Genomic DNA, 16,297 nt, shown 5'->3' on the forward strand with positions numbered 1-16,297 from the left:
TTTTCTCCAGGCATGGATTCACTGTGAATTTTTTACCCGGGCAACAATTGCTATCACACCAGATAATTGCTAGGGTCATTTTGGAAACTAGATTGCTGGAACTGCAAACCAGGGAGCTGCTGAATAAAAAGTTAAATAACTCAAAAACCACAAATAATAAAAAATGAAAACCTTTGCAAATTGTCTCACAATATCACTCTCTACATCATATTAAAAGTTAATTTAGGGTTTGAAATTTAAAAAAAATGTTTTTGTTGATTTAAGGTATGGTCATCCAAATTAAAGAAAGATCCCTTATCAAGAAAGCCCCAGGTCTCCAGCATTGCAAATAGAAGATTCTATACCCGTATATACAAAAATGCAGGAACTTAGCAAAAAGCACCTTTTAATGAATCAATGTTTTGGTCCTGACAATAAAATAACATCCTATCTGAGACTGTATACCTATCTTTGGGTACCAGAGTATTGATACAATAAAATGTACTAATTGTTCAATTCCTGTCAGCATTTTGTATTTTATTACTGGGACCACCCAGACATATACGTCTGTGAGTGTGTGTATAAGTAATATATATATATATATATATATATATATATATATATATATATATATATATATATATATATATGTTCAGAAAGTACCTGCACTCAATCCCTTGTGGTTTGTGGTGGGTGCTGGGTCAAGTTTATGATATACAGTCTTCAAAAATGGATCCGCACTCCAAACAATTCAATCAAAGTGAATTTTATTAGAACATCACTCATGTGTCCAACGTTTCGGCCCACATCCTTGATAAAGGCCCTAATGTGGGCTGAAATTTGGACACGTGAGAGATGTTCTAATAAAATTCACTTTGATTGAATTGTTTGGAGTGCGGATCCATTTTTGAAGACTATATATTATATATATATATATATATATATTTATAATCACACACACACACATACATACATTAGTATAGCTAAAATGATCATATATAATCGTGGAACATCAATAATATGATTGCACATGGGTTTTACACTTAAAATTCAGCTGACCTGAGTCTTTTTAACTTTTTAATGCAAAAAATTAACAAACAATTATCTGTGCAGACAGAGTTAAGTCACTAAAATTCTAGCATTCATGTCAGAGAAGCAGTGAACAAAAAGTGGACGATGAACTGTTATTAATATGAGTAGTACAATAGAAAGTCTGGTGTTGCATGAACCTGATCAGATGTACAGGTTGATGAAGCGATGGCTGAGAAAGATGTTGGTGATGACAACTGAACGTCCCTTTACCTTCCCAGCCCCCTTCATATATTCTCAGGCATAGGATGACAAAGGGAAGCCCACAGGTCACATGAAGAGGATCTGCACAGCCAGCAGCCAGTATAAAATAATATTATATTCCTAAAAAAGGCTCAGCAAATTAGATCAATTTAGCAAGCGAAAATGTTAGATGTAAACAATGTGCAAGTAATACATGTGTCTTTCTCTTTACCATACAGTTAGGGGCCTATTTATCTAGTTATTTATTCAGAGTCAGATTTTAGTTGTTTTAGAGGTTTTTATAAACCATGACTAAACTCATAAACTCTAAAACTAGGAACGTCATGACATTTATTAAAAAATCTGAATAAAAAAGTACTCATGGAAAATAATAGCCTAAAAAATACAAAAACCTCGAAAAAACTCTAAAAATTCAAGTTTTCCGTACAATTCCTGGCAAAAAAAAAAATTCCAAATTGATTTAAAATGGTCCAAGTGGAACAGCTAACAAGACCTCAACTTTTACCTGGTGAAGTTTTGTATTTACTGGTCACCTGTGTAAATTAAAGGGATACTGTCATGGGAAAAAAAATGTTTTCAAAATGAATCAGTTAATAGTGCTGCTCCAGCAGAATTCTGCACTGAAATCCATTTCTCAAAAGAGCAAACAGATTTTTTTATATTCAATTTTGAAATCTGACATGGACTAGACATATTATCAATTTCCCAGCTGCCCCAAGTCATGTGACTTGTGCTCTGATAAACTTCAATCACTCTTTACTGCTGTACTGCAAGTTGGAGTGTTATCCCCCCCCCCAGCAGTCAAACAAAAGAACAATGGGAAGGTAACCAGATAGCAGCTCCCTAACACAAGATAACAGCTGCCTGGTAGATCTAAGAACAACATTTAATAGTAAAAACCCAAGTCTCACTGAGACACATTCAGTTACATTGAGAAGGAAAAACAGCAGCCTGCCAGAAAGCATTTCTCTCCTAAAGTGCAGGCACAAGTCACATGACCAGGGGCAGCTGGGAAATTGACAAAATGTCTAGCCCCATGTCAGCTTTCAAAATTGAATATAAAAAAATCTGTTTGCTCTTTTGAGAAATGGATTTCAGTGCAGAATTCTGCTGGAGTAGCACTATTAACTGATGCGTTTTGAAAAAAACATGTTTTCCGATGACAGTATCCCTTTAAACCTGCCTGATTGCTATGGGTTAGTAGATTTGATGCAAACCTTTATTTGATTACCCTTGACTTTTGCTGTTAAGCAAAGAATGTTTTTTCAATTGTGAAAAGATCGCTGTTGCAGCTGTATGCTTGCCAGTGAAATAAATGAAATTATTATTAACATGTATTTATACAGCACCAATATATTCTGCAGCACTGAACAATAGAAATACTTATTACCATTATAAGTGGATTATAATGACAGCTTGGGATGGCTAGCCTCTCCAAAGCAAAAGCAGTTTCTGTAATAATTCACCTGCAGCAGAAGTCTATTAAGACATATTAGCACCTCTGCAATTCATTTTTGGACTTCCCCTAACAATAAATGAATTTGTGTGATATGCAAAGAAGTACCTTGTTGCTGTATTCAAACAAGTACAAGTCATGGTATTCATGTGTAAGAGGGCTACCAGTAACTGGTAAATCCCCAATAAAGGAAAGAGGAAAGGGGACTTGGGGAGCTTCTCACAGGTGTAGCAGTGGCAGACCAGAGCACTGTTTGTCAGAATATTTCAGTTACACAATATACACTGCTTGGAAGATCCCCTCTCTTCCTTGCACACACAACTATCTGTCACTCACTTTCCCCCTATTGTGTCCAGCATACAGTGCATGAGTTATCCATAAGCCTCCAATGTCAGCTATTGAGGGGGGAACTCCTCTCTCTCTCTCTCTCTCTCTCTCTCTCTCTCTCTCTCTCTCTCTCTCTTCAACACTTTCCCATAATATTTCTGTGGTGTCAGCATACAGAGAATGAGCTTCTCCCAAGCTGTCTTATTACAGCTCCACTAGGTTTCCACTAACCTAATACTAAACACTCCAGTTGCCTAACTAGCGCTCAATCACCTGGGTGCTCTTCTCCTCATGCTCTCTCTTAGTGATAGCCAATTTATTTGCTGCAAATTTTTTCACGAAACTGCAGCAAAAATCCGCAGCTAAAATTTTGCAGCAATAAAAACGTCACCAAGACAAAACTGTTGCCATAAGAAATAATGGCCATTGACTTTAATGCATTTGGACAAAAAAGTCACTGAGACAAAAAAGTCGCCACAAGAAAAAATGGAGATCGACTTTGATGCCGTTCGGTGCAGATTCGGTCATCACTACTCACTGAGCTGACATAAATCTCCTAACTCACTTCCTAGCCCTAACAAGGTACAGCCTTCCACCTGGTCCCATGCCTCCCAACATTTGAAAAATGGAAAAAGAGCCAAAAAGATCTGTCACGCATAGCTTGATGAAATTTTAGACCATACCCATTTTGAGACCACACCCCCCAAATTTCTGTGGGGTTTATGCTAATGAAGGTGAAATTGCCCTTTAAGCTACAAATCTCAGTTCTGAAGAGACCTGCTTATCTTGTTAATTTTGATCACATCTAAGTGCAGTGCTGAGTACTATATGTTGGGCTCTTTGCCAAAAGCCTCCTTATCTAATTAAGTTTGAGAAACTTTGTATCTTTTTCTGGTGTTCAGTGCAGGAGATCAAAGATAAATGCGGGACATTTCATTAAGAAACTGGGATTGCAGACTTGTCCCTTGAAAAATGGCACAGTTGGGAGGCATGTGTTCTGGCTCAGAGGACTGTCTGTTTGCTTGATGTTTCTATGCCAAAGAAATTCCTGGCTCTTGCACTTTCTAATACAGGCTCCAGCAGGGAAATCCCCTACAAACCAACCATAAAGACTGGCAACCTACTGGCTGAACTGAATATTGACTATTTACACTTTGAACAGGTGTCCTGTTTAGGCCTTATGTTTGAAGGCCAGTGAAACTGAAGAGAAAGTGTGAAATGAGCTGATGGTTCAGACAGTTATAAGAATAAGCTGTTTAACTGGGATACGAGATTGGTGAACGCTGGGTGGTGCAATTTTTGCAATTTGTATAAAGGTAAGGAGAAGTGGAGACCTATTGCCCTAGTGGCAATATGTCTCTTGGAATTACAGTTAAATGCTGGCAACTATTGTTTGCACTCAGCTGTGTAACAGTAAATACCAAAAGCATTCTATTCCTTCCTTTATATTTTGATCGATTTCCATCTGCCTGTTAGAAGGTCTCCTCACCTGTATGTTGTAAAAACATTTCATTAGTCTTCCCAAACAAAAGCGTCACCATACCCATCACTATAATGCTTCTGCCCCCCAAACATGACTTTACCAGTTTGCTGTTCCCTTTTTGCCCATTTGAAATGCTGTGGGTTTTTTGCATTAAGATCTTACTTTATTTAAAGCCGAATATCCTAATCGATGACATCACACATATACTTCAGTGCATGTGCAAACTTCTCTATTGCCATGCCCTTTAAGAACTAATCAACCAGGTTATGGGTTCGTTGTTTTCTCATGTTGTGGGTATCATTCTGAGACATGAGACAATTTTGAAATGGAATAACAATGCCTTCTATCAAAATCACATAGATTCAACAAAGTTAACTGCCGATAGGTTGTTGTAGGTTACTGGACTGAGACAGACCTTCAACAACATTGCTGCATATGACTGAAAATGTTCTTCAACATACGCTATTCATACAACCTGTTATAACAGAAAGGGTATAATCTGCAATTCTATCACAATGAGAGGAGTTATAATAAAGGATGGATCTGCAGTCATTGAGAAAGCACCAGTTACTGAGAAACAACATGGAATTATTAAACTTTAGTTTACTAGTAATCAAATAACTGTGATTCTTTTATTGCCATGTCCACTCCCAGAATCATCTTCTAATGCCACCAGTCAGGTCAATAAATTGAGTTTCATTTTAGTCAGACTTCTTGATGTTCATGCATGCCAATGAGATTCTATTTTTATTATCAATTCACATTTTAAATTACAAGATGAATATTAATTAAACAGTCTTGGACTCCCCATTGAGTCACAGCAGATTACATAACTACACTACCAAGATCATTTTAAATAACACATAAGCCAATAGAGATGGTCATGAATTAGACTAATAATTGTAGACTAGATTTCATATTGTTACAACTTTGGCCCAGAATCGGTCATATCCCCTGAGTTAACATGAAGGTGTTGTCTTGCTAGTACACACATAAAGCAAATTAGTCAAAAATGAAGAATTGTTTGTTTAAATAGAACACTACTGAGAATGGCATTGCTATATTTCAGAACTAGATTTTACTAATGTGCAACTTTTTTTCTATTGATAAAATTTGTATTAACTATATAAGAATACATAAGCCTTATGTTTTCTGACTTTACATATGCAACTAGATATATGTAATATCTTTAAGGACTGCATGTCCCATATTATGTTTATTACATATTTTGCCTATTTCTCTAAACTGCAGAGATGCTGCTAGAAACTGCATAAGCAATAGGTCTTGCCTTCTGAGGATCCTTTAAAAACCCTATATATACTATATAGTTCTGTAGATGTCTGTACAAGATAACATATTATGATTGATTCATGTTTTCACACTCCATATACTTCATGTGTTGATTATTTTCTTCTGCAATAATTTGGTACTAATCATAAAGTCTGCTTTGATGAGAAATTTTCATCATTAATTATAGAATTCTTCATGGTATTATCAATATCAATTAAATGTGAATTTATTTTGTAATAGAGGATTTGACAGTGTGAAATACATACAAGAAATAAAATTAGCCTTTCTCCCCTCCTACTGCTTGGATATATCATAAAGTTATCCATAGTGGTAATAACTTTTAAATGTAATGTGAATTAAAATTAACCATTTGCTCAATTTTTATTCTGTCTGACATATAGCATGTTTTTCATTTTTACAGCAACATATTTTTTGTCAGAGAGAATAGACAGAATGTAGATGTAATTATTAATTAACCTTTTACTTAAAGAGAAACCAAAGCCGATGGATAGTATTTTCTTGGGTTAATTGATGCCATGCTGCATGTTGTCTGGCAATGTATGGCATTGCATTTAAATAGATTTTTCACCTTCCAAGCCTGAGGCTTGAGAAAGGGTCCTGTGAGTCCCCAAACGTTGCCACATATTGTCTGCTCACATGTTTTGAGACAATAAAATTCACTTTTTGAAAATTAAACATTTCACAGTGTGCTGCAGTATACTGGACTGATGCATTACTTGTAGTCGGTTCTGCTGAGCAGAATCCCAGAGTTTCCCAGAGTTAAAGGCAGCTGTTAGAATTGATACAATATTTGCTAATACTGCACAGATGCTGCTGAGAAATGTATCAACTAATGTAGCAAATTGTAACAGTTCATAATCTGCACCTGGATTACTGAGTGGCCAGACTGAAATAGGAACATTAAATTTACATCTTGGAAATATGGTAAAAAAAAAATTAAAAATGTAAAGCAATTGAAAAAAAGTCATTATTTCTGGTGACACTTTACACTTGAAAAAGGGTTTCATCCGAAACATGTAGTGTGTTGCACTGCTAATAAAAACACATGCAGTTTGAAATTACTGCTTTGAAGCTGTTTATTCCAACAATTCTGACTTTACCAATGAAAATGAGGACTGATATCATATGAATCGCAAGTGGGAAAATTTTACAAGGCCAGCGTTTATATTTAGACATGTCATACACTACATTGACCACAATTTCCACAGAGATCAATGTAGTACTCAAAATTAGGGATGTAGCGAACGTCGGAAAAAAGTTCGCGAACATGTTCGCGAACGTCCGGACAAAAATGCGAACGGTTCGCGAACGTTGCGAACCCCATAGACTTCAATGGGAAGGCGAATTTTAAAAGCTAGAAAAGACATTTCTGGCCAGAAAAATGATTTTAAAGTTGTTTAAAGGGTGCAACGACCTGGACAGTGGCATGCCAGAGGGGGATCAAGGGCAAATATGTTTCTAAAAAATCCATTGTTGACACAGCGCTGCATTTTGTGCTGTAAAGGGCAGAAATCACACTACGTCACTCAGGTGGTGTTTCTGGAGACGGTATTATTATTGATATTTAGACAGAATGTGAACAAGCTCACACAGCTAGGTGGCAGTGGTTTGAAGAACAGATGCAGATGAGAGATCAGCAGCAGGACAGACAGCTGCCCACAGCAGCTACATACAGAGCACTGCAGTAGAAGGTAGATTACTAGCCAGCAAAGCTACCTAACCTGAAATGTCCCTCAAATCCCTGCAGAGTTCTGTCCCTACAATACAGAGCAGTATCAAGTAGATTACTAGCCAGCAAACTTACTATCAACTGTCCCTCAAATCACTAACAGCTCTCTCCCTACACTAGCTCTTGCAAACACACACAGGCAGAATGAAAAAACGCTGCAGGGCTTCAGTTTATATATGGAAGGGGAGTGGTCCAGGGGGTGTGGGGGTGGTCCAGGAGGGAGAGCTTCCTGATTGGCTGCCATGTATCTGCTGGTCTGGGGTGAGAGGTCAAAAAAAAGCGCCAGGTAAGGCGAACCCGAAATGGCGAACGTCGCGCGACGTTCGCGAACATTCGGCGAGCGCGAACAGCCGATGTTCGCGCGAACAAGTTCGCCGGCGAACAGTCCGCGACATCCCTACTCAAAATGTAACTTGTGTTAATCTTGTTACAGAAGGAAGGTGGAATATTACCTTTAATGAAAGGTTCGAAGATGCTTTGTTCTAAGCTTGTTTGAAAATACAATTCTGCTCATTCAGTAATATAATATTGATTATAATCGTTCAACATGCAGTCACTGAAGAATGACACTTTTGAAAGGACGCAAATAAAGCAATGCTATACACTGTTATGAAATGAAGATGTAGCGGCAGTGTCAAATGACAAGCCTAGCATAAGAAACCAGAATCCAGATTTCATGCCTGTCTTGGATTCCAGTTCATTCTTAGATGACCTTGCACTCAAAAGACTCATAAATCATTTCTCATTGGAGACACAGTAGGGTAGACATCTCTTGATAGATATTGATTTTCAGTGTTTGCAGAAGTGAAATGCAAAAACTTCTCTTTCTACATCAGTACAGAAAAAAACCTGTGACCACTTACTTGTATTAATTTTTTGAAGGGAAATGTGTTTTTCCAATTGCCGACGCAGTTTTACTTCTGCACCGTATTTACCAGTTGTCCCGTTGTCAGCAAGAATGAAATGTGAGTGCATACTGTTGAGTACGGTGAGTTTACTCATGGGATTGGACATTGTTTGATAGGGACGAACAACCTGTGAGAATGAGAGAAACAAATAAGACACTGTTATGACTGTATTTCGATAAGACACAGTATACAAAATATATTGTTTATATATAGATATGCTGTAAATATATATACTGGCCCGTTGAGTTCCTGGGCTCTAGTCTCTTTCAGGAGTCATATTGTATTGCTACTTTAAGGCATGATGGGGAAGAGTCTGTTGAGTTTCAGAAACTAATCATTGATACTTGTTAACAGCAAGTCTGTTTACCTGAGTCATAACAGGTTCCAGAATCAATTTCCTGTTTATAACCTTAATTAATAGCTGATATTAGTGGAGTATAACAGCAAACTTAATAAACTGTTCATTCGTCCTATCCTCCTTTATTCTCAATAATATTCTGACTCACTTTTGGTTTAGGGGCTGATCATAAAACTGCTATAGAACACAGGCCTCCAGCAAGTACTAATGTTTTCAGCCATGCAATCTATTATGGTTTTGTAGATAGGCAGTTTGCTGAGAGCCATATAAAGCAGTATAATTTAGAGCAAAATAAGAATAAATGAGAACTGAATGAATGCAGAGCACACATAAAGTGGCTATAGCTGAAATCATGATTACACTACAATACAAATATATTCCATGCATATGGAACACCAAGGATTTATTGCTTTTAATAAACGTATTCATATAAACAGTTTCAGCACATAAGTGGTTTAAGCAGTGCATGTGTTCAAATAAATGTAAACTGTTTTATTTTACCCTCTGGGGCAAAACTGCCATTTAAATTTGTTGCTGCATGTTAAAATATACATTGCCATTTGGCATTGCTTAACTGTATCATCAACAATATACTGTTTATAAATTGCTTGACAAAATAAAAAGCAAACATGTGAACCATGTCTGTGTAGTGTAGACTGCCAAGCTGGATAAAAGAGGGGTAAGTGATAATACTTGCAAAAATATTTGGCACCATTTCTAGATTAATATTTTTATTTGAAAAGATCTGTCCTTTTCATATAAGACTCCATCAAACACACAGGCCAGTTGGTGGACAGGTAAAAGATGGGTTAAACAAAAAAGAAAACATGACTTCCACTTCAGAGGAAATATTTTCACAGGTATAGGACAGAAATAAACCATATAAAAATATTACTACAACAAAATGTTATATATTATGCACAAGGATATGATTAATAAAAGTCCATGGAGTGTGGCCATAATGCGTCAGGGTTGTTTCTGGACTATTGACTCAGAATATAAATAAAAAATGAAACATAAGACACTTTAACTGCTTGGGTTATTTTAACGTTATCCTTGTTGCCTCTGGGGCAATTATCTTCCTTCAACCATTTGGGTTAATTACCAAAAAACAAGGTCAAACAAGACTATTTTTCTGTATCCTGGGGCAGAACCAACCTGGTTTGTGCTTCCCCTTCCTTACACTTCTCTGCTTGGACAATATACTGCAGGGCAGTTGCCTCTTACAGTAGGACTTTAATTTAGAAACAAACTTGCAGTTTTAAAGTTGAAGTATAACTTTAAATTAGGAGTGCATTTAACTTCAGGGCGATGTCAACCTAACCTATAAGTCTGAAAATCTAAATACCCATTTAATCAGCTTGTAGCTGAATGCTGAATGACAAAATACCAACTCGAATAAAAACACATGACAAATGCAGATTGATGATGCTAAAATACACCATCACAATTGCCACCAATAACCAATCGTATCTTTCCTTTCATTAAATGGATTGCTATTGGCATGTTAGTAAACTGGCCATGTGTCAATAAGAGATTAAATACATATTTATGTATATAACAATGAAGATAAAACTGCACAATGTATAGATATATTATTACAATATATATTTACAGTTTTTAAATTGTGGATTACTACTTGTAAACTACATTGACCTACATCTTTTCCAATCAGGTCTTCTTGATTTTCTACTATTCCCCAAGGTGCAATACCGATAGTGCATATCTTCCCTCTTGACTTGGACGCGTGGTCTTTTAGAGCATCTCCAACGTGTCGTATAACACCTTAATAGGGAAAAACATAAGCAGCTGAAGACTGATCTAGATACCCAGCAACTCCATATTTTAAATGCATTTTTTTTAATAATCTAATGGTAACACCAATTTTGATTTCCAGCACTCAAGAGGCAAATGCAATGAGTTTAGTCTAAAACCAGTTTCATTAAAGATACTTCAAAGATGCCCTTTTTGGTGCTTCTATATAGTTGGCTGCTCAGTCCTTTCCGCCTTCCGTTCAGAATCTGGTGCCACTACTCGTATTGAAGCAGGAGAACCTTGGATCTACCAACAACTCCTGACCAGGCAGTAACTCCTGGAATCCCTTTGCAGCCTGCATCAATAGGCGCAGTCCACTTGTTCCTAAAAAATTGCACTCAGGCATCACTCATGCAACTAAAACTAGAAATTATGCCAGACAGACTTAGAAAATATTCAGTGCAACTATGCCCAATTTGTGACAGAGAGAACATATCTGTTTTGGCGAATCAGAAGCATTTGCCATAGATGCAGAACAGTTGCACCAACTGTACAGCACAAAATGAAAGAGGTCTGTGATCACCTGTCACCTTTGCAATGTGTCATGTTGGATTTCTTACCATCATGTACTTCTTGTATGTGAAACCTGATCAGGGAGCAAATATACTGGAACAAGTCTTTAGAGAGAAAATACAAGGTTCCCAAGGAATGAAATTTTACACGGTACAGTGAATTATTTGTGATTTAGAAATAAAAACTACACCACACAAATCATGAGAGAATCCCTTTAATTAAATAAAAAAAGAAAGCTGGGCCCATGTTCATATTGCTCATTAATAGTTTTACAATTTAGGGGACTTAGTGATTAGGAAGTGCAGCATGTAGGAACACTTTGAATGGCAAATAAGTAAAAATAAAAAAGATTAACAACTGGCATTTGCACATTTTTCATTTGAAATAAAATAATTTTAGTAATGAATGGTGTCTATGCACTGATAATGGAACCAAGACCTTGTACAATCCAAATTCTAGTGCAGGGTTTGTCTTGTTCTATTATACTTTGATTTGTTGCTTTTAGCTTACCATTACACTATATAGCACATTGGTTGGATGTTTTTATTTGTGATCCTTGTCATCTTTTCAGTATAAAGCATCAGTCAGCAAAGTAAGGAGGGTATTTTGAAAAGGGAGCAAATTCCCTTAAGAAGGTTGGTACAACAATGGCTCATGAACCAAAATGTTCTTGCTGCTGAGCTACACTAGGTGCCAACTGGGATACAGGAATGCAGTAAAGACATTACATTTGTAAAAAGGCAGTTCATTATAGATTAATGTACTGTTACTGATCTGTTACTAGCAAGAATAAAGCTACAAAAGTACTGTAAAACAAGGTAAAAGTAGAGAAATAAAGCAAAGTAAACAGTCACACATAAATCTTGCTATACTGTAGTTCTATGTATGCATGCATTTATTCATATGAAGCCAAACAAAGTCAGATGTATCAATTTTTGAGAGTTTTTCTGTGACCCCATTTTTAAATCTTTAGCAGTATCATATTTAAGAAAAATAAGAATATTTACGGTTCTGTATTGTTGCGGTAACAAAGTTGCAATCACATAAAAATCAATGTTCCATTCATTTTTCAATGAGGTGAGAGATATCAAATATTTTAATAAACTGGGAAATAATAAATAAGATAAAGTTGCTTTAATTCCTACTGAATTCTAAAGAAACTATGCATCTTTAATTAATTGTGACAATTCCAGTTTTTAAGTAGTTTCAAGTATATTCACAGTTGTGTTTTTGCTTGAATACTGGAAAAACAAAATCTCATTATTGGTTAATCTGCTCCATAGACTATACAGTGATAAATCTATTAAAACACTGTGGGGGTTATGTAATAAAAGACAGTAGGTTTGTTTAGGTGCAGTAACTCATAGCAACCAATCAGTAGTGAAAAAAGAGAAAAAGAACTGACCCATATAATTGCACCTTCCCATCCAAATACAAAACTCCGGTGAAGCCAATTAATAAAACATAACCTTTAATGATTAATTAAAACAAGTCTAGAAAACACAATTAAAAATATGGTTAGGTGTAGGGGGCTGATTAACACAGCACCTATGGGTTCAAAGAGACGTGTGCCAACAGCACTTAAGTCATTTACAGATACGGTTGGAAATCGTTGTGGTGAAATTTAGGCATGTAGGCCACGCATTATTTCTAATAGCCACAACCAGGAAACAACCCGTACCCCACCAACCCCTTCATCCACTTGAGGATCTCTCCCGTTGTGGTATTAGGTTTTTAGGATTGTAAGCAAAGGCCAGATAGCGCAAACATCAAGATACTTGAACTAATAGTGCCAGACCCACGGATAAATGTTTACTCAGTGCCAAACCCACCCCTTCACCCACTTGAGAAGCCCTCCCTCGTGGTATTGGGTCGGATGAACAAAACCAGATGACAAACTCTGGAATACTTTGTTGCTGCAGAGACTGATAGTGCTATATTGCTTCAGTATCTAAATTGTATCGAGCAAAGTAACAACCCGCGGATCATTTAAATATCCAACCCCTTCACCCACATTGATCACCTCCCGATCCGTATTAACCCTGTGGAGCAAATCTGTGTCCCTATCAGACGCCTGCCTAACCAAAACTAAAAATGCGCCTGACGCGCGTTTCACCCGCCAAGTTGCGGGCTTTGTCAAAGGCCTTTGACAAATCTGTGTCCCTATCAGACGCCTGCCTAACCAAAACTAAAAATGCGCCTGACGCGCGTTTCACCCGCCAAGTTGCGGGCTTTGTCAAAGGCCTTTGACAAAGCCCGCAACTTGGCGGGTGAAACGCGCGTCAGGCGCATTTTTAGTTTTGGTTAGGCAGGCGTCTGATAGGGACACAGATTTGCTCCACAGGGTTAATACGGATCGGGAGGTGATCAATGTGGGTGAAGGGGTTGGATATTTAAATGATCCGCGGGTTGTTACTTTGCTCGATACAATTTAGATACTGAAGCAATATAGCACTATCAGTCTCTGCAGCAACAAAGTATTCCAGAGTTTGTCATCTGGTTTTGTTCATCCGACCCAATACCACGAGGGAGGGCTTCTCAAGTGGGTGAAGGGGTGGGTTTGGCACTGAGTAAACATTTATCCGTGGGTCTGGCACTATTAGTTCAAGTATCTTGATGTTTGCGCTATCTGGCCTTTGCTTACAATCCTAAAAACCTAATACCACAACGGGAGAGATCCTCAAGTGGATGAAGGGGTTGGTGGGGTACGGGTTGTTTCCTGGTTGTGGCTATTAGAAATAATGCGTGGCCTACATGCCTAAATTTCACCACAACGATTTCCAACCGTATCTGTAAATGACTTAAGTGCTGTTGGCACACGTCTCTTTGAACCCATAGGTGCTGTGTTAATCAGCCCCCTACACCTAACCATATTTTTAATTGTGTTTTCTAGACTTGTTTTAATTAATCATTAAAGGTTATGTTTTATTAATTGGCTTCACCGGAGTTTTGTATTTGGATGGGAAGGTGCAATTATATGGGTCAGTTCTTTTTCTCTTTTTTCACTACAATTATTATTTGACCCTGCACACCATTTCCTGTGATTGATGGAAGGTGCTCCCCAACTACATTTTTTCTAGCAACCAATCAGTAGGCAGAATTTACTGGTCACGTGTTAATATGCAAACATCTTATTGATTGCTTATTCTGGGCAAACTTAGTGCCTTTTTATTACATATGGGGGTTAATGTTTACAACAGGTGTGTGACCTGTTATCCAGAACATTTAGGACCTGGGGTTTTCGGATAAGGATCTTTCCATAATTTGGATCTCCATACCTTAAGTCTACTAAAAAAAATTTAAAACATTAACTAAACCCATTAGGATTGCTTTTCATCCAGTTAGGACTTTATGTGGGATGAAGTACAAGGTGCTGTTTCATTACTACAGAGAAAAATGAAATCATTAAAAATTTTGATTAAAAATTGATTATTAAGGAGTCTGTTGGAGACGGCCTTTCTGTAATTCAGAGCTTTCTGGATAACTGATTCTATACCTGTACAATACAATGACTAGTTAGGATAATAAAAGAATACACACTGAATGAGAATCAAACCTTATTCAGATTTTTGCAAAAGCATGTACAAAAAATCAGGGGTAACTGTATAAAAAAACAATAATGCAGATGGTTTTATTTAAGGCAGTTTCAGTCAATGTGACTGCGGTCATGTTGCTCCAGAAAACAAAAGGTACTTACACAATCAAAAGCAACCTGGAAACTATGAGTTAAAAGAGTAGCTTTGATTCCCATGGTAGTGAATGTACCTTCCGCTCTGCTGCAAATCTACAGTTCAAGTTACTGTATTGCTTTATGTGAGTCACCACATTCAACAGTTCCTTCTGGGCCTAACATTTACAGTCTGAGGAGCAATGCGGGGGACAGCTGATATCTTTCTGAACTGGAGAGTTCACAATAATTCCCTTTGTGAAGCTAGTTAAGAAGTGTGCACAAAGTATTAAGTCTGTTGTGTCCTCGAAATCGATACAACATTTTGTTTTGAGAGTTGGTTCATATTTAGACAAATGTCAAATAGACCAGTAAAGTATTGTTTATTGCTTTCGCAGAGAACCCTATACAGGTATGGGATCCGTTATTCGGAAACCCATTATCCAGACAGTTCCAAATTACGGAAAGTCAGTCTCCCATAGACTCCAATATAATCAAATAATCCAAAATTTTGAAAATGATTTCCTTTTTCTCTATAGTAATAAAACAATATCTTTTACTTGATCCAAACTAAGATATAATTCATCCTTATAGGAAGCAAACCCAGCCTATTGGGTTTATTTAATGTTTATATGATTTTCTAGTAGACTTGAGGTGTAAAGATCCAAATTACAGAAAGACCCATTATCCGGAAAGACCCAGGTCCTGAGCATTCTGGATAATAGGTCCCATACCTGTATATTGCAATGTGCATTTATATAGTGAATAAAATGCCCTCTCTTGTAAATTATAAGGATATTATAAGTTACAGAGGAGTTTCATTACATAAACAGGTCATGGAACTTCGAATATCCTCATATTTTGCATCAGGGAGTACTTTATTTATTATAATACACACATTTCAGTGAGTCATGTGAGAAATGACATCACTACATACCATTTATAACTGATGACATCAGAACTCACCAAGGATATAATTTACAAGATATTCATGGCTTTTGTGTATTATATATGTGTATTCTAGAGATGCTGTACTGAGTATTTCTGAGAATGTATTCACCATAAATATGGGCAGACTATGACCATCTGATGGTTAAAAGACAGTGCTATTCTTTTAATAACAATGAAAAATATTAATGTCAACAAAGCCCCCACTCATATTTATAAACAGCATTATCCAAACTGATTTACCCAAGTTACTTTATTTTACAGGGCCAATGAAACATGGTTTATTTTTATACATACTTCCATCTTGGAATGTAGGGGCCAATAAATGGAGTTAATACATTCTGTACCCCCTTTCTCCTGTACTATTAGGTGTGACTAAGTTAGGGGCAGTTTTTTTATACTTAGGAATAAACATTTGGGGGTGGTGCCTTTTAGTGGCAAACTTTACAGTTTTTATTCTAAGTTGTTTATCATGTTAAGACTTATCATGGCTTAACCTATTGAACTAAT

General features: G+C 36.9%; 1 protein-coding gene across 3 annotated transcripts in view; it reads right to left on the reverse strand.

Moving 5' to 3' along the window:
• The window catches only part of trpm3.L (transient receptor potential cation channel, subfamily M, member 3 L homeolog), a 152,369-nt gene that overhangs the window by 58,567 nt on the left and 77,505 nt on the right, over positions 1–16,297 (reverse strand). For all 3 annotated transcript variants that reach the window (XM_041564224.1, XM_018258772.2, XM_041564231.1), the window contains exons 5-6: positions 10,505–10,629; positions 8,442–8,613 (exon numbers count right to left, since the gene is read on the reverse strand). In XM_041564224.1, coding sequence (XP_041420158.1) covers positions 8,442–8,613; positions 10,505–10,629 — 297 coding nt within the window. The remainder of the gene's footprint in view (positions 1–8,441; positions 8,614–10,504; positions 10,630–16,297) is intronic.

This window comes from Xenopus laevis, chromosome 1L (assembly GCF_017654675.1).
Source record: "Xenopus laevis strain J_2021 chromosome 1L, Xenopus_laevis_v10.1, whole genome shotgun sequence".
Taxonomy (NCBI): domain Eukaryota; kingdom Metazoa; phylum Chordata; class Amphibia; order Anura; family Pipidae; genus Xenopus; species Xenopus laevis.